The sequence below is a fragment of the Cannabis sativa genome, chromosome 3 (genome assembly GCF_029168945.1).
Source record: "Cannabis sativa cultivar Pink pepper isolate KNU-18-1 chromosome 3, ASM2916894v1, whole genome shotgun sequence".
Taxonomy (NCBI): Eukaryota; Viridiplantae; Streptophyta; class Magnoliopsida; order Rosales; family Cannabaceae; genus Cannabis; species Cannabis sativa.
The window spans coordinates 213,802-240,842 of NC_083603.1; the positions used below are offsets into that span (position 1 = coordinate 213,802).

The 27,041-nt window shown below is 35.9% G+C and overlaps 3 protein-coding genes across 4 annotated transcripts; all 3 read right to left on the reverse strand.

Moving 5' to 3' along the window:
- Positions 1-5,538: 5,538 nt before the first annotated feature.
- LOC133035557 (putative disease resistance RPP13-like protein 1) lies at positions 5,539-10,255 on the reverse strand. Its single transcript, XM_061111405.1, has 3 exons — positions 9,781-10,255; positions 6,447-9,680; positions 5,539-5,672 (listed from the first exon to the last, which is right to left on the reverse strand). The coding sequence occupies exons 1-2, from the start codon at positions 9,826-9,828 to the stop codon at positions 6,459-6,461; spliced, it is 3,270 nt and encodes a 1,089-aa protein (XP_060967388.1). The 5' UTR covers positions 9,829-10,255; the 3' UTR covers positions 5,539-5,672; positions 6,447-6,458.
- A 7,606-nt stretch (positions 10,256-17,861) lies between these two features.
- LOC115709349 (peroxisome biogenesis protein 7) lies at positions 17,862-19,117 on the reverse strand. The gene has a single exon (XM_030637435.2). The coding sequence runs from the start codon at positions 18,969-18,971 to the stop codon at positions 18,015-18,017; it is 957 nt and encodes a 318-aa protein (XP_030493295.1). The 5' UTR covers positions 18,972-19,117; the 3' UTR covers positions 17,862-18,014.
- A 1,695-nt stretch (positions 19,118-20,812) lies between these two features.
- Positions 20,813-26,774, reverse strand: LOC115709348 (uncharacterized). Of its 2 annotated transcripts, XM_030637434.2 has the most exons (9): positions 26,450-26,774; positions 22,834-25,658; positions 22,668-22,748; positions 22,362-22,514; positions 22,079-22,242; positions 21,812-21,959; positions 21,606-21,728; positions 21,396-21,483; positions 20,813-21,293 (listed from the first exon to the last, which is right to left on the reverse strand). In XM_030637434.2, the coding sequence occupies exons 2-9, from the start codon at positions 25,540-25,542 to the stop codon at positions 21,097-21,099; spliced, it is 3,663 nt and encodes a 1,220-aa protein (XP_030493294.2). In that variant the 5' UTR covers positions 25,543-25,658; positions 26,450-26,774; the 3' UTR covers positions 20,813-21,096. The 2 variants fall into 2 exon arrangements, with proteins under 2 accessions (XP_030493294.2, XP_060968849.1); XM_061112866.1 differs by having other exon boundaries at positions 20,813-21,483; positions 26,450-26,764.
- Between the last annotated feature and the right edge of the window lie 267 nt (positions 26,775-27,041).

The following is a 27,041-nucleotide window of genomic DNA, read 5'->3' on the forward strand; positions in this document are numbered from 1 at the left end:
TGAAACGATCGTTGGAGGAGTAGGAGTGGTAAACATGACGAGCATTCATGAAAGATGGTCGGCTTGTTTTTTCGTTGAGAAGGTAAAACTCGTGCTCTTTAGTGTTGGAGGCCTTGAAAGAAACTTGCCATGCACCTTTGAAATATAATGCATTTGCAACACAGAGTGGTGGTCCTAATCTTTCTCTCTCACACAAAATTTCTTTGATCAAACCTTTGCTCTCTTTTTCCACCCACAAATTCACGTCTTTCTTAGCTTGATCACCCTATACATACATAACAAACAACATTTATGATCATGAGCGAAGCTAGAAATAAAATTTAGATGGAACGATTATCTATTTAGATTAATCATTGATGATTAGTTGGTATGATGATAAATAAAACTGTAAAAAAATGTACCCTTATTATTTACTTACCACCTAAAGATACCATTTAATTGATAAGTTTCCAATCTAACCACACTTGTTTGATGTGTTGAATCTTAGGCCAATCTTCTCCTTTCTCTTTCTCACACCGTTGCTCAACCAAAGGACATTCATCAATTTCTAAATGAGTAAGCGATGTAGGCAGTCCTTCTTCTGGCATACACCGCAGCCTTGGACAGTTATGAATATTCAATGTTTGAAGAGATGTGAGTTGTTGAAAGGCCTTGCCATTTAGGGTCTCAAGGTTGCTAGAAAAATAGATTTCAAGTTTATCAAGAGTGATAGGAAGGAGCCCTTCCTCAGGAAACGATTCACCTTCCCACCCACTGATAGTTACCTCTTTCAAACAAGAGAGTCTTTGCAGATTCCATTTACTACTGTTATCATAAAGAGATTTTATGTCCCATAACTCAATACTCTCTACTTTGGAGTGTGATCCCCAATGTAGAAGTGACTCCAACACAGGAAAATTCATTATCTGTATGTAATGAAGAAAGGGTGGGGCTGTCTGTGACAGTCTGTTGAATAGTTCTCGGAAGCAAAACCTCCATTTCTTCACAATTCCATATAGTGAGACGTTCCAAGAATGGAAGATAACAAGGTAACCCAACATTAAGCTTTGGACATTTAGACAAATGAAGTTTTTTAAGAAGAGGGAATAATATTTGACCTTCTTCAAGAATAGATTCATTACCAAATGACCATTCTTTCCACATCAATATATTTTCAATACTAACTTTCTAAACACCTGAATTGAGGACCACTGCTATCAATCTCATCACCTATTGATAACACACTGTCACATCCTTCAATTCTAAGATCTTTCAGAGAAGCTACCCGTCCGAGTGGTGGCAAAAACCAACAGCTTTTACAATCTTCCAACGTGATTGACACTAAATTAGAAAACGCATGATCAGTAATCCAGTTAGGGAATGTTGTACCTCTATAACTTTCAATCACAAGACACTTCAAGTTTGTATGGTGTCGAAGTGACTCAAGTACATCTAACTCTTTTTGTGAACTATCAACCCCAACAACATCGTTGTTCCACCTCAAAGTTAGTTTCGTAAGGTCCTTCTTATCCTTTAAATTAGCCTTTGAAGCCTCCATTGCATCACCAATTATTGTTATAGTGGAAGGTTATCGTAATTTTTATTTGCCACGAGATAATTTTTTGGTGTGCATTTGGTGCTTTGATTATTATTCGTGAAGTACTATTTGCATTGAAAGATATCTGAAAATTTTGAATATGTTTTGTGATTGCTACTGATCTTTCACATCAAAAAAGAATGTGTGCCCATTGTATTTTCTCACAAATATTAGTCCTGGAAGGGAATTGGAATTCTGTCCATTATTCTCAACAGTAATCTATTTTATTTGTTACTTTATTTTGGACTTGGGAGTTTCTATGCTGAATCACGTGTAATGTTGTGAAAAAAGACAATGGTTGCTTAATATAATATGATGTTAGTTAGTGGAATATATAAGGACTGCTACAAATTTATTATACAAATTACAGAATAATGTAATACTATTTATTGATGTTAGACCCTTGGTGTGTTTCAACAAATTCTAATCAAGAAACATTTAAGCACAATGACACAACAAACCAGATGAGAAATATAACAGAAAGTAAAAACATCACTCAGAATGTGTTAATTACAATGTACAACTTGAGTTTCTTTACAAAAAAACTCTTAGAATCTTGGAGCACTGCAACTCGATATCCACACCCAAAACACATTCTCCAAAAGCCTTATATAAGTATTTTTATTGCTGAGATTGCATGTTCATCTCTTGTTGTCTTGTCTTGACTTGAAATATAATGAATTGGAATAAACAAACAAAAGAGGTGATCCCCAATCCATAAGAAAATTAATTTCTACGGTTCTCAAAAAGCGCTTTTGTGTTCCATAACAAAATTTTCTCAACTTTGGAGTGTGATCCCCAATTCAGAAGTGACTCCAACACAGGACAATCCACTATATGTATGTATTAAGTTCTATATGTCTTATACTAACTGTATAATAAACAGTTATGTTAGTTTTCTGTTAACAGTTAATTCTGTTTTACTTCTCCCCTTTTTCTGGTTTTATGTCAGAGGTTAGTTAGGATAATTAGTTGGTTAGTTGTTGTATTCTTTACTGTTTGATCTTTCCTTCTCCTGTATAAATACTCTGTATTTTACAACTTCAATAATATACAAAAATTCCTTTTTCTCATTTCCGTATTAGTATGTAAGCAAGAAAGGGTGGGGCTGTGACAGTCTGTTGAGTAGTTCTCGGAACCAATACCTCCATTTCTTCACAAATCCATATAGTGAGATGTTCCAATGATGGAAGATAACAAGGTAACCCAACATTAAGCTTGAGACATCTATACAGACACAGTTTTTTAACAAGTGGGAATAATATTTGACCTTCTTCAAGAATAAATTCATTACCAAATGACCAATCCTTCCACATCAACATATTTTCAATACTTAAAACTTTCTAAACACCTGAATTGAGGACCACTGCTATCAATCTCATCACCTATTGACAACACACTATCGCACCCTTCAATTCTAAGATCTTTCAGAGAAGCTAGTCGTCCGAGGGGTGGCAAAAAGCAACAACTTTTACAATCTACCAACGTGATTGACACTAAATTACACAATCTTTGAGAAATATGGAACAATATGCAAAACACTGTTTGAGATGTGTAGGTAAGTGATGATAGCTCAACCATAAAGTTGGAAGAATGGAACCCTCCTTTTGTACAGCTCCTCCCATGTGTCACTGTTAAGTATATCCTCCCATTTTTTGGCATCTCGTTCACAACGTAGCAATCCACCAAGTGATTTTATTGTTAAGGGCAGACCTTTGCACTTGTCCACTATTTTTTTGCCAACCACTTGCAATTCTTGTAGTCACAGACCATCGTCATTACCAAATGCATGTTTGACAACTAATTGGCAACAATCATCATCCAACAAAGTTTGTAGATAATGAACACGTCCAGTTGCTATGCCTATAGTAGAGGCGACAATTGTGCTTCGGGTAGTCACAATAATTTTACTAAACAACTCTACAAACTATCCCACAAAGAATAAGACTCGTAAAGTGTGTTGTCTTATTCCTTGTATACATCAAAATAAGGCAATAATCTATTTAATTAATAATGGTCCTTTGTTTATTATATGATTATATATATATATATATATATATATATATATATAAAAAGTTGTGTTTTATTATGTTGGAATCAATTGTAGTGATCACCCTGCCCCAAAAATTAAAGAAAAAAAAATTGCATGTGCCGTGTTGGTGTTCTAGAGCAGATTAAGTTGTTAAAATTTAAGTTGGATAACATAAGGCTGTGAAGTGAACATCCGTGCCAATCACTTTTCTTGTGGTAGAGAAATTAGATACCCAATTTGAGCACACAGCCAATCTGCCATTGATAGTTTTTTCTTGGCTTTTAATAATTAGGGAGCTGTGTTAGTGGACTAGTCTTCAATGGTCCTTTTTTTCGTTAATATTTTTCTTTTGTTTATTATTATATGATTATATATAAAAGCAAAAAAGTTGTGTTAGTGCGTTGTTTAATATAATACTTAACTCTGACTATTCTTCTTAGTATATAAATTATGAACTTCATTGAAATTGCATCATTTTCTCAAGCAAAGGCAGTCATTTTCTCTTCCAAGGTTGGCTCCATAATAGTTTCTAGCTATACAATGATTGAGAGAACACTATAAATTTCAAAAATAAAAGGCAGATAAGATAAATAGTAAAGATGAGAATCGTAGGAAGTCCTCAATAATGGAGATGTACAGTGTTTTTATTCTCATTCATTTTGGTACACACACTTCACTTGTATTATTCTATCATTCCTATATTAACACAATTGCTAGAATAAAAATCTTATTAGCAAATGTGGCCTTTTATATTTACATATATAGCTCAAACTTGTTATTATCAATATAATTAATTAGTTTCATTTCATGTAAAGGGAAATTCTTTTTCATTTTCATGTTCAATTGCAGAAATACACAACTATTTTAAAAACAGAAACCAGAAGAATAACAACAAGAATAAAAAGATCATTTGGTCAAATTGAATTACAGATCAAATAATCCAAGTCTGACTATTCTTAGTGGTTATATTAACCGAAACACCCTCCGAATACCCTTCTATGACCACTTGAGCTAGCCTATGCATGAGAATTACAAATTGATGGTATTGATTCCGTCCCAGTAATAAGCATCATCCCACCGGTCCTTGTATCGATCTTGCATTTCTATGATGTTCTTGACGCACTCTTCGTACATCTGATATCTCCACTATCCAATCTGCATTGCACAGTAACCTCCAAAAGTCATTTGATCAGATAAAAGAAACACTAATATAAGGTACTTTGTCCAATTTCAGGGTACAATACTAGAATCAGTTCTGCACATGCGATCAGTTAGAAGACTGAAAATGAATTTGATTTTTAGATGATTAGTTGGTATGATGATAAATAAAACTGAATTTAATGTACCCTTATTATTTACAAATTACCTAAACATACCATTTAAGTGATAAGTTCACCATCCAACCATACTAATTTAATGTGTTGAATCTTAGGCCAATCTTCTCCTTTCTCTTTCTCACACAGTTTGCTTTACTAAAGGACACTCTTCGATTATTAAACGAGTAAGAGATGTAGGCAGCCCATCTTCTGGCAACACCACAGCCTTCTACAATTTTTAATCAATAAGTGAGGGATGTGAGTTGTTGAAAAAAAAAAACAGAAAAGAAGAACAAAAGTCACAATAGTGCAACAAAATGAGCTACGAAAGTTTAAATTCAGAGAGTAACTTGCAAAAGTAAAACTTAACCGAAAAAGGCTAATAGCTTGTTAAGTCAATGCAAACTTGTATGAAAAGTCTGGAGATTTCGTAACTATAGAAGAAGAACAGAATTTGATGAAAGATAAGTAACAAAAAAAAAAGATAAGTATTGCAAAAGAGTTATTGCTCGTGTTTATATGCAGCAAAATTTCTAGTCATGGAACCATGGCAAACGTTCTGCATTGATATGAATCTTATGATTTTGGTTTTCATTTAGATCAGTGTTGTTACCAAAAGCATGTTTGACTAATAAATTGCCAAAGATCATCGTCCCACTAAGTTTACTTCCGTTTGCTCCAGACTCGAAACAACTCTTCAAAGTGTCCCACAAAGAATAAGACACATTCCAACCATCAATATCAAAATCTGTTAAGAATAAGAGGGGACTTGATTACTATCCTAAAACACATGTATTAAACTATGAATTATGAGTATGCAAATAACCTTAATGATTAAATATGATTACAAAGGCAACTCTACTTAGCATAATAACCAAAGTCATTCATAGAGATACAAACACATGAAACATATCTCATTCAACTATATATTCCTTGTTAATAAAAAACCATATTAATTTCCTCATAAATATGCTCCTGCTTCAATCTCGGCCATGCTTACCAGTCACCTCATTGACCCTCGTTACCAAATTTCCTAGTAAAGTATAAATAAAGTACCTTGTCATGTCAAGCCGTAGTCAGACTCATAATGATAGACCTCCCATAAGGTTCACTCATGTGAGGTTTCAATTAGTTGAGTTGTATTAGTGATATGTTTTGTTTCTATTAGTATAAATAAGTGATTAGGAGCGGTAATAAGGAGTTTTGGACTCTTGGGAGAGTGGCTATCTCGAATTAGCTACTGTTATCTTGTATTCTTGTATTGTGTTGGACATAGGCTAGTGTTTTGAAAAATAAAAGTAAGAGTTCTGGTGTGTTTGTGAGGGTTCTTGGCTGAGATTTTCAGAGATCTTATCACATAATTACCTCAGCACAAGAATGTTAAGAAGATTAAAACAAACAGCACTAATTAAGAATACATCATCATCATGTATAGATGCCATTGAATAAAATAAAAGATTTTGTTTAAATCATATATCAGATGTGTAGAGAGAGAGAGAGAGAGAGAGAGGTTCATTAATACCTGATTTTCCAACTACATGCATGATGAATACAAAAATACATCTTCGATGTGTTGAATCTTAGGCCAATCTTCTCCTCCTTTCTCACACCGTTGCTTTACCAAAGGACAATCCAGTATATCTAATTTAGAAAGGGAAGCAGGCAGCCCTTCTTCTGGCAAGCACCGCAGCCTTTCACAATTACTAATATATAAGTGAGTGAGGGATGTGAGTTGTTGAAAGGCCTTTCCGTTGAGGGTTTCAAGGTTGCTACAATGTTGGATTCCAACTGCATCAAGAGTGATAGGAAGGAGCCCTTCCTCAGGAAACGATTCATCTTCCCATCCATTGATATTTAACAATCTCAAACATGAGAGTCTCTGTAGATCCCATTTACTACGGTTCTCAAAAAGAGCTTTTGTTCTCCATAGCCAAATCTCCTCTACTACGGAGTGTGATCCCCAATCTAGAAGTGACTCCAACACAGGACAATCTACTATCTCCATAAGAGATAGTGGGGCTATGACAGTCTGTTGAATAGTTCTCGGAAGCAAAACCTCCATTTCCTCACAGTCATAGATAGCTAGATGTACTAATGATGGAAGGTAACAAGGCAAGCCAATGTTAAGCCTTGGACATTTATACAGACTCAGTTTTTTAAGACGAGGGAATAATATTTGACCTTCTTCAAGAATAGCTTCATTACCAAATGACCATTCTTTCCACATCAACATATATTTTATACTTAAACTTTCTAAACAACTGAATAGAGGACCACAGCTATCAATCTCATCACCGATTGACAGCACACTATCACATCCTTCAATTGTGAGATCTTTCAAAGAAGGTAGTCGTCCGAGTGGTGGCAAAAACCAGCAGCTTTTACAATCTTTCAAACTGATTGATACTAAATTAGAAAACGCATAATCAGTAATCCAGTTCGAGAATGTTGTACCTCTATAACTTTCAATCTCAAGATCCTCCAAGTTTGTATGGGGTCGAAGTGCTTCAAGTACATCTAGTTCCTTTTTCGAACTATCAACCCCAACATCATTGTTCCACCTCAAAGTTAGTGTCTTAAGGTCCTTCTTAACCTTTAAATTAGCCTTTGAAGCCTCCATTGCATCATTAATATTTTCCAGGCCAGAAATCTCAAGCTCTCTACATAGATGTTCAGCATCTGCTAACTCTGTAATTTTAAATACATCATCGTTATGCTTGTCACACAATACTACTTTTGGTAAGATGTGCAAGTATTTCATCTCATTGATTCCTTTTGGCAACTCTTTCAGAGGTACACCTTTAATATCTAAGTAACGCAACTTGATCAAGCTTCCCATTTTCTTTGGTAACTGAGTAAGCTTTTCACACCGTGAAAGCAATAAAGTTTGTAAATTGTACAGACTGCAAACTGAATCAGGTAACTCTTCAATTTTAGTACTGGACAAATCCAAATACCTTAAATGTATCAAACTACCAATTGAATCAGGTAACTTCTTAAAAGAAGCCCAACTTAAAGAAAGCACTCTTAAACAACTTACCTTTGTAAGCAAGATCTCAAAGAGGACTGAGTAGTTTTTAGAGACTGGTCTTTCTTGAATCCAAGATGGCAATAATATAAAGGTACGCAAACAACTAGCTTTACTCAAGCTGCTAAGCTTGTTAAGTTTTTGATTGCTTCCCTTAAATGACATACGACGAACATTTGTTGAACATTTAATTAACTCATTGCTCAAATCTAATCTGGAACAAAAATCACCTGATACAAGTATGGCTAGATCATGTACGAGGTCATGCATTTGGAGTTGGGATTCATTCCACTTACTACTTGAATGTTGAAAGAAGGACCTTGATAAGAGATCTTCAAGGTATTCCTTTCCAAATTCCTCCATCTTTTTACTTTGTGTATCCATTGGCAGAAACCCTTCAGCCATCCATAACAAAATCAATTTTTCTCTTTTAAATTCATAATCTTTAGGAAATATGGAACAATAGGCAAAGCACTGCTTGAGATGTGTAGGTAAGTGACGATAGCTCAACCATAAAGCTGGAAGAATGGAACCCTCCTTCTTGTACAACTCCTCCCATGTGTCGCTATAGAGTATGTCCTCCCATTTTTCAGCATTTCGTTCACCACGTAAAAATCCACCAAGACATTTTATTGCCAACGGAAGACCTTTGCACTTGCCCACTATTTTTTTGCCAACCGCTTGCAACTCTTCAAAGTTGTTCTCATCAAAATTATTACCAAATGCATGTTTGACAAATAATTTCCAACAATCATCATCCAACAAAGTTTGTAGATGATGAACACGTCCAGTGGCCATAGTGGAGGCAACAACTGTGCTTCGGGTAGTCACAATAATTTTACTTCCATTTGCTCCAGACTCAAAACAACTCTTCAAACTGTCCCACAAAGAATAAGACTCGTTCCACACATCGTCGTGAACAAACAAAAACTTCTTCCCCTTCAATGCTTCCTTCAGTCTCCTTCTGATTAGTTCATCAGAGCTCTGAGTATCGCATTTGTGGCCAGTGACTCCTTCATAGAGCTCTTTTGTTATCTTTGAAATGTTAAACTCATCTGACACAGTAACCCATACTTTTAGCTCAAAATGACTTTGAACTCTTTCATCATCATAAACAAGTTGTGCAAGAGTGGTTTTTCCCACACCACCCATCCCGACAATCGGGATCACAGAAATCTTGTTACTACCATCAACACCATCCGTTAGCAACAGATCAACAATGAGTTGTTTTTCAGCATCCCTCCCATAAACATCAGATTCCTCCACCAAAGGAGCAAGCGGCCTTGTTGAAGGTTTGTTGAGTGCACCTAATTCTCTCAGGCCAAGAGCATCCTTTTGATCAACCAGAATCTTCAGCTTGCGAAGGATCTCCATGGAATCAAGCTTAACAGATTTATCAAATTCAGACATGAAAAATGACAAAGATTTCATCTGGCTAAATACCTTGCTGGCGCTACTGCTTCCAGACTGATGATCATCTTCGAGCTTGGATCTTAGAGCTTCATAGTCAATCCTATCGAGCAAGTCATCAGCTTGATAGATGACATCTTGAAGCTTGAACAGCCACTTCCTAACCTCATCGTTTCGAAGTTGCTTCTCCTCAGCATCATTGAGCAGTACATTAGCTGATAACAACACAGTGTTCAGCTCATCTAGCTGATCCAAGATCACTTTCTTTCCCTGGAACAGCCGGGGTATGTCCACAGAGGCCAATCGTTCAAACAAGACCTGAAGTGAAGCAGAAAGTAGAGCACAGGTAAAAGATCAGCAGCCAATTTTCATTGTTGAGAAAAAGTAGTAATTAAGGAACAAAAGCTAATATATTTACCTGAAGTGAAGAAGATAGCAAAGCACCAGCAACTAGTTCAACAGCCATGTTTGGTAACCAATGGAGACACTTAGAGAGAGCAAATTATATTCAAGCTAAGAATTTAGTTTGATGAACAAGAGTGAAGGGAAGCCGTTTGAAATTAATTCAGATATGTATATTATATGATTATTAGTAGGACAATAGTTTGTTTATTATATGATTATATATAGAAAGCTGTGTTAGTGAGTTTCACTATTGTAAAAACCCAAGTTGAGCACACAGTGATCAATCTGGTATTGATAGTTTTTTGTTGCTTTTTAATATAATAATTAGGGGGCTGTGACTGTGTTAGTGGACTAGGCTTCAATGGTCCTTTTTTGTTCTTGTATCTTTTTCTTTTGTTTATTATTATAGTGATGACTGTGCCCCAAATAAGTTGAGAGTTTCTATGGTGAATCACGTGTATAGTGTAATGGTTGTTTTATAATATTTAATATATAATTGTTTATATAATATAATCACTTAAATTGTTTAGCTTTTAAGTAAGCTTATGATTTTAAATTAGTTAGAGAAAAGAGTTGTACTTTACTTGTATTATTATTCCTTCTAACACAATAGCAAAAACACATATTACCAAATGTGGCCTTTTATACAGCTCAAACTTGTTATCAATATAATTAGTTCATGTACAGAAATACACCACTATTTAACCTCTTCAAAACATTATTTGGTCACAATAAGGCCATAAAAGATCCAACTAAGCTCCACAATACAAGATGAAATTATCCAAAGCTGGATGAAGGAGGTCGATACCAGATCAACGGTCTTACTTAGGCGCCAACCGATTCGGATCTGAATTAAACTCTCTTTCACCATATCTTGTATTCCGAATCTATCATGTCTCTTTGATATTCCAGCATTCATGAAAGATAGTCGGCTTGTTTTTTCGTTGAGAAGGTAAAACTCGTGCTATGCTCCTTTGAAATATAATGCATTTGCAACACAGAGTAGTGGTGGTCCCAATCTTTCTCTCTCACACAAAATTTCTTTGATCAAACCTTTAGTCTCTTTTTCCACCAACAAATTCACATCTTTCTTAACTTGATCACCCTATACATATACATAACAAACAACATTTTGGATTAAAAGATTGTGATCAAGGCCAAAGTCAGAAATAAAATTTAAGTGGGACAATTATCTATTTTTATAGTGAAATGTTAAAGGGTATTTATGGTGCCTAGCGCCCTTCATATTATGTCGGCGTTTGCAACCGAAAAGAGAGGGTTTGGAGTTGTTGGATCATCATCATTATTATCATCAGAGGTGGTGGAGAGTAGAAGATACATATTGCGGAAAAGGAAAAGAACAAAATGTGTTTTATTGAATGAATTAGTCTGAAATACAAGGGATATAGTTTATATATAGAAAGGAAAAACAATCCCTATAAACCAGGGAACCATCTAACCTATGTACCAGTAAAGTCGGTACAAACAAGCTAACAACCTATAATATCTAAGCAAGGCCTAACTAACTCTTGGTAACTAACAGAGTAGGTAACTAACAGAGTAAATATATAGTGTAATTCTTGTTACCCCCCCCTCAAGATGGATCATATATATTGTGTATGGCCATCTTGGACAAATGGGAGTTAAGAAGAGTAGAAGGCAGTGGCTTGGTGAAGGCATCCGCGAGTTGAAGCGTGCTGCTAACAGGGATCAAACGGACTGTTGAATTGGCAATCTTTTCTCGAATGAAATGGCAATCGAGCTCGATATGTTTGGTACGCTCGTGGAATGTAGGGTTGTTGGCGATGTGAATGGCGGATTGGTTGTCGCAATAGATGAAAGCGGGTGATGGTTGTGCGATGTGTAAGTCTTTGAGGAGATATTGGATCCAAGTGAGTTCACTTGTGGTGGCGGCTAAGGCACGGTATTCTGCTTCAGCAGAACTTTTGGAGACAGTGGCTTGCTTCTTGGTTTTCCAGGAAATGAGACAATCGCCAATGAAGATACAGAAACCCGTGGTTGAGCGGCGAGTGGTAGGACAAGTAGCCCAATCAGAGTCGGAGAAGCCACGAAGATGTAGAGATGAGTTGGTGGAGTAAAAAATGCCTTGGCCTGGTGAACCTTTTAAATATCGAAGCAGATGGTGTACAGCCATTAAGTGTGTGGTGCGGGGGCTGGACATGTATTGGCTAAGAGAATTGACGGCAAATGTGATGTCGGGCCGTGATAGAGTTAAGTAAAGAAGGCGACCAATCAGTTGTCTATACTGAGAAGGATTGTCAAGAAGGTCACCATCTTGATCATTGAGGCGTTCTCTTGGGTCCATAGGAGCCTTTGCGGGTTTACTGCTGGTGTAACCCGTGTCATGAAGTAGCTGTAAAGTATACTTTCGCTGAGATAAGAAAAGACCAGTAGTTGCTCTAGCAATTTCGAAACCGAGGAAGTACTTTAGAGGACCTAAGGTTTTGAGTTTGAATCTTGCTTGAAGAGAGTCTTGTAGAGCATGTAAAATGGAAAGGTTGGGACCAGCGAGGATGATATCATCGACATAGACAAGAAGGACCACAAAGGTATCTCGGGTTCCTCTTGTAAAAAGAGTGTAATCAGCTTGAGATTGGGTGAACCCTTCCTTCAAAAGAGCTTCAGTGAGCTTTTTATACCATTGTCGGGAAGATTGTCGAAGGCCATAAATGGATTTATGAAGCTTGCAAACCAAGTTGTTTCCAGTAACAGATGAGGGAATGGTGAGACCTTGGGGAATTTGCATATAAACTTCTTCGTCTAAATCTCCATTTAGAAACGCATTGTTGATGTCGAGTTGTAAGGTGTGCCATTGTTTAATTGTGACAATGGCTAGGAGAAGTTTGAAAGTGACCATTTTGGCAACGGGGGAAAATGTGTCAAAAAAATCCAATCCTTCTTGTTGGGTGTAGCCTTGTGCAACTAAACGAGCTTTGAGTCTCTCAACGCTACCATCACTGTTGTACTTGATTTTATATACCCAACGACATCCGATTGCACGTTTGTTGGGTGGGAGAGGAACCACGGTCCAGGTGTTATTTGTGATGAGAGCCAATAGTTCATCATCCATTGCTTGAAGCCATCTCTTGAATTGAACAGCCTGTTTGTAATTTTGAGGTTCAAATTCTGCAGTAACAGCAAGAATAAAAGCTTTGTAAGTGTGAGAAAGTTTAGAATAGGAAAGAAACTTTGATATAGGATAGTTTGTAGAAGTTTTGTCCTGTATCAAGTTGTAGCACTCGAAATCTTTAAGGTAACTAGGAGGCCGAGAAACACGAGTAGATTTTCTTGGCAAAGCAGCAGGTTCTGGGGTAGAGTCGACAGTAGCAGCTGGTGTGGGCATAACAACGGGTGCTGGTGTGGGCACAAATTCTGGTGCTGGAAGGGGCTGCTGCTGTGTACTGGCAGAAAATTCTGCAGTATTTGGTGCTTGTTGTGCATCAGAATTTTCCTGCAAGATCGGGTTAGAAGATACAGTGGTCGTTTCTTGCATAGGAAAATCATCAATATGTGTGTGAGTGACTTGTGTGCTAGGAACAACAAGAGGTAAGAAAGGATCAATATTATGGTTAGTAGAATTTAGTTTGTGAAAAGGATAGACATGTTCATGAAAAATCACGTTGCGTGAAATAAAAATTTGCCTAGAATTTAAATCATACAATTTGTAACCTTTGACGCCTCTAGGATAGCCTAGGAAAACACAAGTCCTTGCCCGTGGTTCAAATTTAGTCCGGTGAGATGTAATGGTTGAAGCAAAAGCAAGACATCCGAAACTCCTCAAGTTGTCATATTCAGGTGACTTACCAAATAAAATCTCATATGGTGACTTATTTTTGAGGTTCGGAGTAGGGGTGCGATTGATTAAAAAGACTGCAGTGAGGAGACATTCGGTCCAGTATTTGATGGGCACTCTTGATTGAAAAAAAAGAGCTCTTGCAACATTAAGGAGGTGTTGATGCTTTCTTTCAGCCACCGCGTTTTGTTCGGGTGTTTCAATGCAAGTAAAATCATGTAAAATACCATGTTTGGCAAACAATTCTTTAAAGGTTAATTCTGGGGCATTGTCAGATCTAAACCTTTTGAAGATGCAACCATATTGAGTTTGTATATATGAAATGAATTCAGGTATTATAGCAAGAACATCAGATTTTTGCTTGAGGAGGTAAACCCAAGTAAATCGTGAGTGATCATCAACTAAAGTAAGAAAAAATCTATGGTTAGAATGAGAAGTAATATGATAAGGGCCCCAAACATCACAATGTATAAGATCAAAGCAATGAGAAGTAAAATTTGCATTATTGGGAAAAGGAAGTCTTTTTTGTTTAGCAAGAGGACAAATATAGCAAGGTTCAGTATTATGCAAATTCTTAGTGTTACATTGTAAGGAATTTTGAAGCAAATTCAAGTATTTATTTGACAAATGACCTAATCGTCTATGCCAAATTTCAGCAGAAGTGAAAGCATTAATAGAGACGGGAGTGGTATCCAAGATGTAGAGACCATCATCCGAATCACCTTTGCCAATCATCTTCTTGGTGTACATTTCCTGTATGTAAAACTTATTAGCAAGAAACTTCACTTTGTGCTTGTCATCATGAGTTAAACAACTTACAGATATGATATTATATTTGAAAGTGGGAACATAAAGAACTTCATGAAGAATGAGATGATCATTTATGTGAACATTTCCACTTCTATTGACCATAAGATGATTATTGTTAGGCAAAATAAGTTTAGTAGGATTTATAGGATGGATATTTTGAAAGAAACTTAGATCTGAACAAACATGTCTATTTGCACCAGAGTCTAAAATCCAAGAATTGATTTTAGGTAGAGGATTGCAATTAGACAACACGATACTAGGATTACCTGTTGAGGGACCAGGGTCTGTAGGGAGTTGGCTACTGGTTTGAGCAGCAAGGAGACCGAGCAATTGTTGATATTGGCTCGGTGTCAACTGGGGAAGTATAGTGTTGCTGTCAGTGTTGCTGCAACCGGTTTCAGTGGTGGAATGAAATTGGTTTGCTGCAACATCTTTTGATTTTGTTGATTTGTTGTACCCCGGTGGATAGCCGTGTATCTTATAGCATTTCTCAATGGTATGTCCGTGCATATTGCAATGTGTGCAGAAGGGTCTCCCACGTTTTGGTTGTTGAGCTTTAGATTGTTCAGATTTGCCCGTGGACTTCTCTCCTTGAAAGGCAAACGCCATGCTGGTATTTGGATCTGCAGTAGCGTTCTGTCCTCCCCTTTGATTTTCTTCTTGGGAAACAAGATGAAAAACTCGGTTAATTTCAGGCATAGGATCCATGACAAGTATATTACCTCTTACTTGAGCATAGAGATCAGATAATCCCATTAGAAAAGACATGATGTACTCCATATTGTGGTGTTCTTGCAATTTCTTGACCCCTCCGCAAGAACAGCCATTGCACGTACAATTTGGTCTGAAATTGGATAGTTGTTCCCAAACTGTTTTGAGCTTAGTAAAGTACATGCTCACAGTTTGCGATTCTTGTTTCAAGTTCATCAAATCTTTTCTAAGATTGTAGATATGGGCTCCATTTCTTTGCTGAAAACGCACTCTGAGGTCATTCCATATAGCTGAAGCCGATTCATCATACAAGATGCTAGATGAAATTTCTTTAGAAACCGAGTTAATAATCCAAGAAATCACAATGTTGTTATTACGAATCCAAGCATTATAAAGAACATGATTAGAGATAGGAGGTTTAGAAATTGAACCGTTCAAGAAGCCCAATTTATTTTTGACTGAAATCGCCAACTCCATTGCTCTACTCCAAGAAATATAATTTTCTTGTCCAGTTAACAATTGGGATACCAAAATATTCCCAGGATTGTCTCCGTGATGCAAGAAATAAGGATCAGAAGGATCTTCGATTTGACTTCTTGATCTGTTTGTCTGCACATTGATTTCTGCATCAGATATTTGAGTCTGATTTTCGCCATTGTTTATCTGGATAGAAGCTCCGTCTTCAGTTCTTGTCTCTTGATCACTTGTCGACATGTTGAAGTTGGTGTGACGAGGACAGGAATTCTTAGAAGAACAGAGAAGAAGGAATTGTCGATGAAGAGTTCAACGAAGAGATGAACACCTTCAATACAGACGACGATCGTTGCCGGAGAAGAAGGACTAAGACACGGCGAAGACGATCGGAAGAATTAGGATCGGAAGGAAGCATATCTTCCTTGCTCTGATACCATATTGCGGAAAAGGAAAAGAACAGAATGTGTTTTATTGAATGAATTAGTCTGAAATACAAGGGATATAGTTTATATATAGAAAGGAAAAACAATCCCTATAAACCAGGGAACCATCTAACCTATGTACCAGTAAAGTCGGTACAAACAAGCTAACAACCTATAATATCTAAGCAAGGCCTAACTAACTCTTGGTAACTAACAGAGTAGGTAACTAACAGAGTAAATATATAGTGTAATTCTTGTTAATACACAATGAGAGAAGATTTGTGATTCAAATGTTTGATTCCTTGGGAATCAAGAAACTCCAAGAGCTGCTCCAATGTGTTGCCACCATCATGTTTTGTTTATTGATCTCCTTCACAATTAATTCTCTTGCTATTTGCTTGCAAAACTCCATCTCTACTACTTCTTCTTTCTTCTTGCTCTTCAAAGATTCAATATATATATATATATATATATGAGACTCACGAATTAGATATAAGGATATATATAGCCTTCTCTAATTTTTTGCTTTCTTTCTTAAATTACAGATATTTCGATTGGATATTGTTTACAAAATTTACTATTCAACGGTTAGATATTACAGGCATTTAAGAAAAATTATTATTAAAAAAAATGTAAAAATGAGGAATTTTAAATATTAGAAAAGAAAGGAAAAATAGATTTTTTTTGTAACATTTTATGATTCAAAAACACTTCACATATAGAAGATTTGCTAATGAAAATAGTTTTCCGTTTGATTTATATAAATATTTATCGGAGTAAACAATAAGAACAGAATAAATACATTAGAGATATGAGATTTTCATAAAATATTTAATTTAAATCATATATGTAATAACTCTGGAATGAAGACTTATTTGTCATGCTTTTGAATTTAAATTCTATGTATTTTACTTATATTTAGTTATTTTCCTTGTATTTTTGATGTGTAAAGTTTTGCAAGGATTTTGCTGTAATAAAAGTAGCATGGGCTGAATGGTGAAATTAATGTATAAAAAAATGATGCCACAAGTCATTAATTGATGTAGCAAAAAATAGGTAAGGTGTCATAAATACATGTGGTTTGTAACTGATTTGTGATGAAGTTTTAAAAAAATTCATAGGACACATGTAGAATTGATTTTTATGAAAGATATTTTTGTGAAAAAGAAAGATAATATAACCTAGTCTCCATTACACTATTTTAGAGGAACACAATTCTTAGCTGTCATCTTTAAGAAGAAATTTACTGCATCAAAAAAAGTACAGAAAGAGAAAGAGTTAAAGAAGGGGAATTCAAAGTTGTACAAGCATAAGGTCAAAAGAAGCTCCATCACTCATTTATAGGATTTATCCTTTCTATTTATTTTTACTTTTTTTATTCCTCTAAATTTTATAAAAACTTATTTGTAGCCCTGGAGTATTATAATTTATTTTAGAGTATGCTAGCTAGAGTAAATATGAACTAATTTTATTAAGACTTGAATGACTACAAATTCTTATATTTTAGTATAATTAATTTTATGCAGGATTTTAACAAATTTGTCTTTGTTCATTCAAGTGAGTGTACTGTTTTTAAATTATACTTATTGGTTGTAAGTATTGATAAGCTAGATCTAGTTATGAAAAGGCTAAGCTAATAATTACAACTTGTATAATGCATGAGAATTTCTTTGTTTAGATTTTTCATAGTAAGATAGGAAAATTATACTATCTTGCATACTTGAGAATTGATGTTTAATTGGTGCAGCTTTAACATATCATATATTCTAAACTTATTTTCTATTTTAAAACTTTAATGTTTTTTCTTTAGGAGAATACATGTAAACAATAACATATTCATTAATGATATGAAATGAATCAAGCTTTTGTCTTTCTCTGTATTCTTTACAGAGAGAAGCACTAAATCAAACCTTTATTTATATCAAAACACATTACCATAACATTATCATTACACTATTATTTATTATTGCCCAAAACAAACTCAGCCACATTATAGTCAAGAAAAAGAAGCTATTTTTAAGGTGCTCTGGGATCAGTGCCATGTTGCCAAACATAAACAAGCTCATCCCAACCAGTGCTAGCAAAAAGCCCATCAACAAGAACACTCATATCAACTCCAACAGCAAATTCAGTATGATGATCATACCTCCCAACAAGAGCATCTTCAACCATATAATCCCACAAACAAACAGACATATCATACGAACAAGAAACAATCAAACTCTGTCTATGAGGAGAAAATTTCACCTTCCTAACTGCATACTCGTGTCCATTAAGAACCGAAACAGGTGTTCTGAAACTCCTCACATCCCAAACCTTAATCGATTTGTCCACCGAACCAGTAACGATACAACAATCGTCGTACTTGTTCCAATCACACGAGAGAATCTCAAACTCGTGAGCAGGTAGAATCATAGTCGATCCAGGCTCACGAACATCCCAGATCCGTACGGTACAATCCCCCGAAGCAGAAGCGAAAACATCGCCGTGACGAGGGTTCCAAACAGCGGCGTAGACGCAGTACGCATGTTCCTTGAAAGTCCGTACACTCGTGGGTCGATCTAAAGTCCACAGCTTGATCGTATCGTCCCAAGACGAGGTTATGAAAGAATCGCGGCGAATAGGGTTGTAATCGGCGGACTGAACTTCGCGAGTGTGTTCTTTGAGAGAGCGAATGGGGTTTGAAGTGGGTGGAAGAGCTAGGTCGTAGAGCTTGACGGAGCCATCGGCTATGGCGGCGACGAGTAAGGAATCGTGGGATTCGGACCATGCGATGTCGTAGACTCCGTCGGCGGTGTCGTATCCGGCGAGCTCGGTGATTGGGCCGCCGGGAGAAGGGGAGAGGTCGAGGACGTGAAGACGGCCGTTGCCGAGGATTCCGAAGTTTTGGGCGGTGGCTACGGCTAAGCGGTTCTCGTAGAAGGGACTGAATTTGACTGAGTAGCCATTGAAAGGGGTTTTGAAGAATGGCATCTTATCATCAATGCCTAAACAATTTGACTATCTTCCTTTTATACTTCAAAACACTTAAAAGGGTGTATCGGGAGTAAATTGGAAAATATTTTTTTTATTTATCAATTAATTATATTTACGCCAAAATTAGTACAACATTAAAAAAAAAAAAATGAATGACTTTAAAAAGAAACTATAAATAAAAGACGAGAATATAAGAAAGGTATAGAGTGTAATTTCCTCGTATACCATTTATCTATTTTAGCATTCCGAATAATTTTTTATTTTAATTTTTTTTATAGTTGTGCATGTTATAATTATTAAGATATTTGTAAAAATTTTAAAAATTTAGAATAATTTCAAAGAGTTTTTTTCACACGAGTATATAAAAAAAATCACACGTGCAACACACTGTTTGATTTTTATTTTTAACATGTTAAATTTCTTTAAAGGTCTTAAACTTTTACAAGATATTTTAAATAACTACAACGTACATGAGTATAAAAAAAAATTAACTAAAAAATTCTCTCGGATACAAGTGCATTAGTACATCCGTTTTAAGAAGATGCATTGTAAAATTTTCTAATATTTTATTCTATCATTCTATTAATATTTGCAAGAAAATAACATAGGATGATTCTACCATAAAAGGAATGCATTGATGCACAATTTATCTGTTTCGGCATCCAAAATAATCTTTTTATCTATTTTGTTTTTTCATATTCGTATACGTTATAGTTATTTAAGATATCTTACAAAATTTTGAGAAATACAGAATAATTTCCAATATAAAAAATAGTGTTCAAACAATCTATTTTATACGTGTATAAAATAAAATAGTCACGAGTGCAACACACTAGTTGAAACCTATTTTTGGCATGTTAAATTTTTTTAATTTTCTTAAAAATTTTGGAAGATGTCTTAAATAACTATAGCATACATGACCATGAGAAAAAAATTTACTAAAAGAATATTTTAAATACCAAAGCAAATAAGGGTGCATTCCTTTTAAGAGTGTGCATTGTAAAATTTTCCAATAACATATACTACATCATCTAAAATAGAAGGTCTAATCTGTAATTTTTGCAAAATACAAGGTGCAAAATAGTATTTAGCCTTTAAATAAACATGCGAAATACACTATTTGAACTCTATTTTTGGCGTAAAAAATTCTCTCAAATGTCAAAATAAATAAAGAATTTAGTGGGTACATTCTAAAATTTTTCCATATATTTATCCAAATTTTTTTTATCTAATATCAAAATCATTGATTAAGGGTGATCTTATGATTTTGATTGTTTGATGACACTTATTCAAGAATCCATGTTCTATTTTAGTGTTAAAATAAACAGCTTTTACTGTTATATCATAAAGAAAATATTTTTATACTTTTTTTTCAACTGAAAGAGAAACAATGAGAATATCCTAGATCATAGCTTAGGCTGCTCATATTAAAGGAAAAGCATGTTTTCATTTTTTTTCCAAAAACCAACCAAAGTCTTCTTATAGCAACACTTCTCCTTCAACCTCTCACCAAACTCATCATCACTTTTCTCAACCTACCCAGAAGCCAAAGAAGAAATCTTTGAACATGGATTACACCTCTTTAGATCATGATCGAGCCATAAGAAGATTTTGTCCAGCTAAGAGCGAGAATGGGAAGAAATATAGAATGAAATTGAGATGTGTTCTTCTCCAACAACAAATCCAATTAACAATGGTACTTATATTCCTCTTTTGGAAGCTTGGAAAATCGATGAATTCGTCGATGAGAACAACAAAGAAAGACTCATCACCAGAAGATGATGAACAAGTCATTAGTTATGATTTAAGAGAAGAAGGAGAAGCATCATTATGAAAGATTGGCCTTGAAAATTAGAATTGTATAATAGATAAAAAAAATCACAATCAAAGATTACAAACAATAGAAACATAGTATAGAGTAACATCCACCACCACCAACAATGTCATCATCCTGTTGGCAACTTAACAAAATTGCTACCAAATCAGAGAGACCAAACCACATTTGGGACCTGTTAAACAAGTATATATCATCACCATCTTTTTGTATACAATTGAATGAATAAAATGATCATGTTTGTAATCATCAAACCAAGACATAACAAACAACCATCAATCAGCTCTCTTATTTAGGTGGCTTCTGAGCTTGTGCTTTGGCTTGGCTAGCTGCAGCTGTAGACATTTCGCGTAAGCGACATGCGATTTCTGTGAAGGATGGCCTCACCATAGGATTAGGTGCCCAGCACTCCTCCATCAGCGTTCTCCATTCCGCATCACAGTAACTTGGAATCGTCGGCCTCAATGTATTATTCACTATACCTCCTGTGTGTGTGTAAACAATAATTTTCGCAAATGATTCAATAGATAAAAACCATGAAGAACAATGCACCTTGTGTGTATGGAAAGAAAAAGATAAAGACATACCGATAATTGCACCATAATGCATGTTGGCATAGGGCTCCTCACTGGTGAGAATCTCCCACAAAACAATACCAAAGGAAAAGACATCAACCTGTAATCAACAAGGACCGAAAATATCAAGATCAAGCAAGAGTAAACCGGTTATGATTCAAAGATTGCTTCAAAAGCTTCTCGAAAAATTATGAGAGAAAAGTATTTCTGCTAGTCATTTACCTTCTCAGAAACCTTGTTGCTGCTGCCATTCAGCAACTCTGGGGCCATCCATGGTAATGTTCCACGAACACCGCCAGAAACCAATGTATTTCGTTTTATTTTTGAAAGCCCAAAATCACCAACCTGGGGAGACAAAAATTTTCATTAGATATTCATGACAACTGCCAAATTTAACATTAGTAACACCACAATACCATCAGAATTACCTTGCAAATTGGCCTTAAAGGATCTTTCAAGTTCACAAGCAAGTTGTCACACTTCAAATCGAAATGGACAATATTCTTTGAGTGTAAATATTCCATTCCAAATGCTGCATCCATAGCGATTATAAGACGCTTGCGGCGATCAAGATACCTATGAAAAAATTTCGGGTTAAATGCCTAGAATCTAACAGAATATTTTCCCATATCACAATATGAGAAAAAAGTTAAAAAATAACAAAAGAAAGAGATATATACATATGTATAGTTTACCTATCTTTTCGAAGTAAAACATGCCTTAGAGAACCATCAACCATGAACTCGGTTACAGTAGCTAACGTGGCCCCTGGTCCATCTTGCACTACACCATAAAACGCTACAACATTTGGATGGTGAAGCTTTGAAAGAATATCGGCTTCTCGCCAGAATTCAACAGTCTGAGAATAACAGTAATTATTATCAACCATAGCATACAAAACAAAATATCTAGCCATCACCTGAATCAACAAATTGCATGACTATATCATTGATATATGTTCTCATGGAGGGTCATTACCAATCTCTCTTGTTCTGATGATCTTCCGGTAAAGCAACTCTTCTTTATTCTCTTAATCGCAACGTCTGTTCCCCTCCATTTTCCATGATACACAGTCCCAAAGGTACCTGAACCCAATTCCCTAAGCTCTTCAAGATCTTCATCCTTTATGGCCTGAAATGTAAACCAAGAAAGATGAATGAACAGAATAATTCTGACCTCCTCGCCTTACTAACGGTTATCATAGTCAATAACAAACTTTCAATACAGTGAGTGAACCACAGAGTAACTTCTATAATGTCAAAGCATTGAGGCCAAGCATAATACCTGCAATGTGCTAATATCCAGATCGCCCAGGGAAGGATCTAACGGAGGTAGACCGGATGTCCTGGACTGAAAATTTCCATCCTATTTCCAAGTTATTGAAAAATTATCAGAAAAGATACATAAGAGATGCACAAACGATAAAATGATATAGTTTTACTTAAAATACCTCATATCCCGACTCCTGAACTCTAAGGTTTTCCATCATACGATCAAATTGCATGCTTTCGGTGTCCTTTGCTTGGGAGTGTTCATAATTTGGATGCAGACTTGAATCGCCTTCAGTTGGTCCAGATAATTCGTTATGGTTGATTTCACCAAATTTTGGTTGTGGAGCAACACGGTGCGGTGAAATTCCTTCAGCAGATACAACCATAGGAGGCTCTCCTTCATCTTTTCTTAGTGCAGATGCAAAATGAAGATCCTGGTCCATAAGAGAAAAGTCTTTCTGATCAAATCCTTCTTGTGCCAACTTCTGAAAATATGACCAGCGCTTCGGTTCATGATTTTCCATGTTCAAACTAACACCAGGCCCGTCGTTGTGCATCAAATCAACACCAGGTGAATCTTTAGACAGTATTGCTTTGGAGAAAATGTCAGAAAGCAAATCACGAGGAAATCGGTCTTCAATGTCAATAAGGATATCTCCCTGCACTTCGGTTGAAGATGGAAAATTTTCGGTGGCCACATGAAAGTCATGCCCTGGATGATTGTTTGAAGGATCAACATGTTGCTCCACAGAAGGTGTCTGGTTTCCATCTGGATATGCAGATGTTGCTTGTTGTGGGGTTTCATCAGTTACGAGTTTCTTCTGCTCATTTCTCAAGGAAACTGCTTCTTGGTCAGACTTGACAATGTTGTCCTCATTAACATCTTCTACATTGTTCGGTATTGCCTGCTTCGTCGACTCACCATCCACATTTTGCAAAAGCTCAGCATTCATTTGACAAACCGAATCAGCAAACTCTTTATACTGTTCAAGTTGGGTAAGTCCATCATCAACAGTATGAGTATCCACAGGCAATGGTGTTGATGTTAAGAAGGAAACTTCAGCCTGAGGAGGTAGCTTTCCATCTTTCTGCGAATTTTCAGAATCATTCGTAATTGAATTCTGCTGGGTAGTAGTATCAGACTGTTGTTGAGGCATGACAAATTGGGAACCATACGAGTCATCCGACTTTGATAATCTACTCAGCAACCCCAACTGCTCCCTTGGTATTTTCTCCGAATAGAAAACTCTCTGAGGAAGTGCTGGAGGTTCGTGGTAGGTCTGGTCGCTTACACTCGAATCAGACCTAACATAACCATGAGACTGATGATCATCCTCGTTGAATTTAGGCACCGGAGGTAGATTTCCTGAATCAATCATAGGAGAAATATTGTTAGGTTCCTGGCACCTTCCAACGTTTTTTGAAGACAACGAGCGTTGACCTTCTTCCAATGAAGTAACTGTATGCGATGCATCTTCCTTTGGAATATATTCAGAGTTACTATTTTGCTGTTGCATCGAAACATCAGATTTTACATTCGCATGAGTTACAGGCACCTCCAAATTGTCTACTGTAGAGCCACCGAGTAACTGTCCCGTTGAATATCCTTGTTGACCACCCATCATCCCATAGAAAGGCATCGAAGCAGGGACTTCTACAAAAGGGGCGTAACTAGATGCAACTTGGCTGTTGTACAATGGATTAATCATATTCTCTCCATGATGCATCATTTCGCCATGATAAAAATGAGGGTTATTTTCGTAAGCATTTGAGGAAACTGGCGGTATAACTGGTTCTGAAGATTGGATTATCGACGATGAAACAAAATTGTTATTCAAACCAACATTGCTCACACCAGCTGGGCCTACTGCTGCTGCCATGTTCTTCTCTTTCTCAACACTTCGTCTTTCTAACGCACCTAAATTGTTTGTTGATGAGCTTGTAAATCCATGCATACTCGAGCTTTTTCTTGAACTCAGGTCCATGCCATTGACAGCAACTACATACTGAACCTCGGAATCACCATCCATGCTATTGATACCAAACTGAGCATCTTCCAAATCATTCATAGAGAATAAAAATATTCTAAGCTTTTGTGAACCTTCTCTACTTCCTAAATCACTGCATTCCTCCATCATGTTCTGCAGATCCTCATCACAAGACACCGAAACCAGTGCATCAAGATCTTCCCCGGGTAGCTGATACTTAATGATGCTAGTTTGGTTATAAATCGAAAAGATTTTCTGAGTTAGTTCCTGCCAAGAAATATCTTTTCTGATACGGACAATGCGTGTTTCCCCACCAACATATCTAAGCTTCCCATCACTAGGCCGAGGTAGAACTTTACCACCAAAGCTACAAAGAACCTTCATCTTCGAAGAAGAGCTATCAGAGGCTCCAGAAGAAGCATAGCCATGACTAACTCCTCGATTACTCTCATAGCCCGATGACATCCGTTGTACTGACTGAGTCGACGCATAAATACTCCTATCTTCATGTGCTGATGAATTTTTTCGATCATATTGTGTCGGGCCTTTTTCAGTTGCATTAAGCATCGAAATATCTGACCCACTTTCAGACCCCGTATGGCTGATACCTAACATCCCTTTGAGTTCCATATAACCCGAAACATCCCCAACAGTATTCGGAAGCAAAGGTTTCCATTGATTCACTCGATCACGAATAAATTCCAGAGCAAATTCCTCACCCGTCTGTAAGGAATAATTAAGCCCGGGTTTAACTTCTGTATTCGGTGTTGGGACTCTCATACTACCGCGTATACTGCCATGAGTTTCAGGCATAAATGATTGAGATGAGGACTGATATGACTCATTTCCGGGTTCAATGGAATTGTACTGATACTGCTTATTTGTTCTTGATTGATCCATTATAACATTCTTTGAAACTATATCTGTTTCTCTAAAATTAATCAAGAATAATAAAAAGAACAGGACGCCATGAACAAACCATCTAAACAAACCAAATTTCCATCGGCAGTTATAGCCTGGAACACAAAACATAACACCTTAATAAGACATTGATTCGTAGAAATATAAGACCAAAACAAAAAAAATATAAATTCTCATATTTGGTATGGAAAGAAAAATTGTATAGCAAAAACACTCAATTCAACAAAAGCTTCCATATCAAACATGAAAATGGATTTATTCTTTTCTTCTCAACATTTTCCTTACCTTGCCAAAATCCAACTTCCAAACATAGCCTAAATGAAGTTGAATAAATACTTTCAATTCATAACAACATTTCCCAATAAGACTTACATTTCAGATTATTATAACATCTGAACTGATTTAATCCAGGAAAAATCAATACATATATGTATGACAAACAAAAACTAGGTCATTATATGATATTAAACCACAAGAAAGACAAAAAAAACCTCAGCACAGATACCCAACAAACAGTATTTTCTCCAGAGTTGTAAGTGCATGTTGAATAGGGTTAAAAATCTAGTTACCCAAAAACAACATATGTAAGATAAATAATAATTTCCGACAAATGGTAAAAAAATATAAAAATAATCAGAAAATCCTCACCTTCATCTTGAGCTTAGTTCTACACCAGAACAAACAAATACATAAACACATTCAAAAACACATGTTGAACTAGTTTTATAACCCTATTTTTTTCCTCAGCCAAAAGCCCAGAAATTCATTAAAGCTTAGTTGTTTAGCATCAAAACAAAAACTGAGAGAGATTAAACCAGAAAAACAGGAAACCCCATATGATAACTAGATCAAGACAATAAATAAATGATAAGAAAAACCCAGATACCTGATGAAATAAAAATGCTTTCTTGGTTGAAAGACTCTATCTTTATGTCAGAGTAAAGATGAAGAAACGAAAAACCCACATCAAGGAGAGAATAATAAGCAGATTAAGTTGAAACCCAGCTGAAAAAACACATGTTTGAAGCCAAATTTCCCTCACTTTCTATTCCAAAATTTGTTTCCTTTTCTTAAAGACAACGAAAAGACGGCTTAAGGGATTGAGCTCTCTTCTCTTTTCGTTTTCTTATATATTTCTATATTCTCTTTCTCTTTCTTTCTTTCTCACACTGCTAAATACTGCCACTGTCCCAAAATTAATACTTTAATTTATTTTTGTAAGTCAAAATAAAATTAAAGGTGCAATTTTTATTCCCTTTTTACCCTTTCTTTATTGGGTTATTTACGTAATTGCCATTGAAGCGTGATATGTACTCGTTGACTGACCAACGCTCCACTCCTCTCAAGTTAAGCTATTATTATGGGTGAGTCCTCATCATTCTTATGGTGTACTCTCTCGGCAATTTTTTCAGTCTAATTTTTGATGAATTGTTAAATTATTTTGAAAATTTTAAATAATTTACCATATATAAAATAAA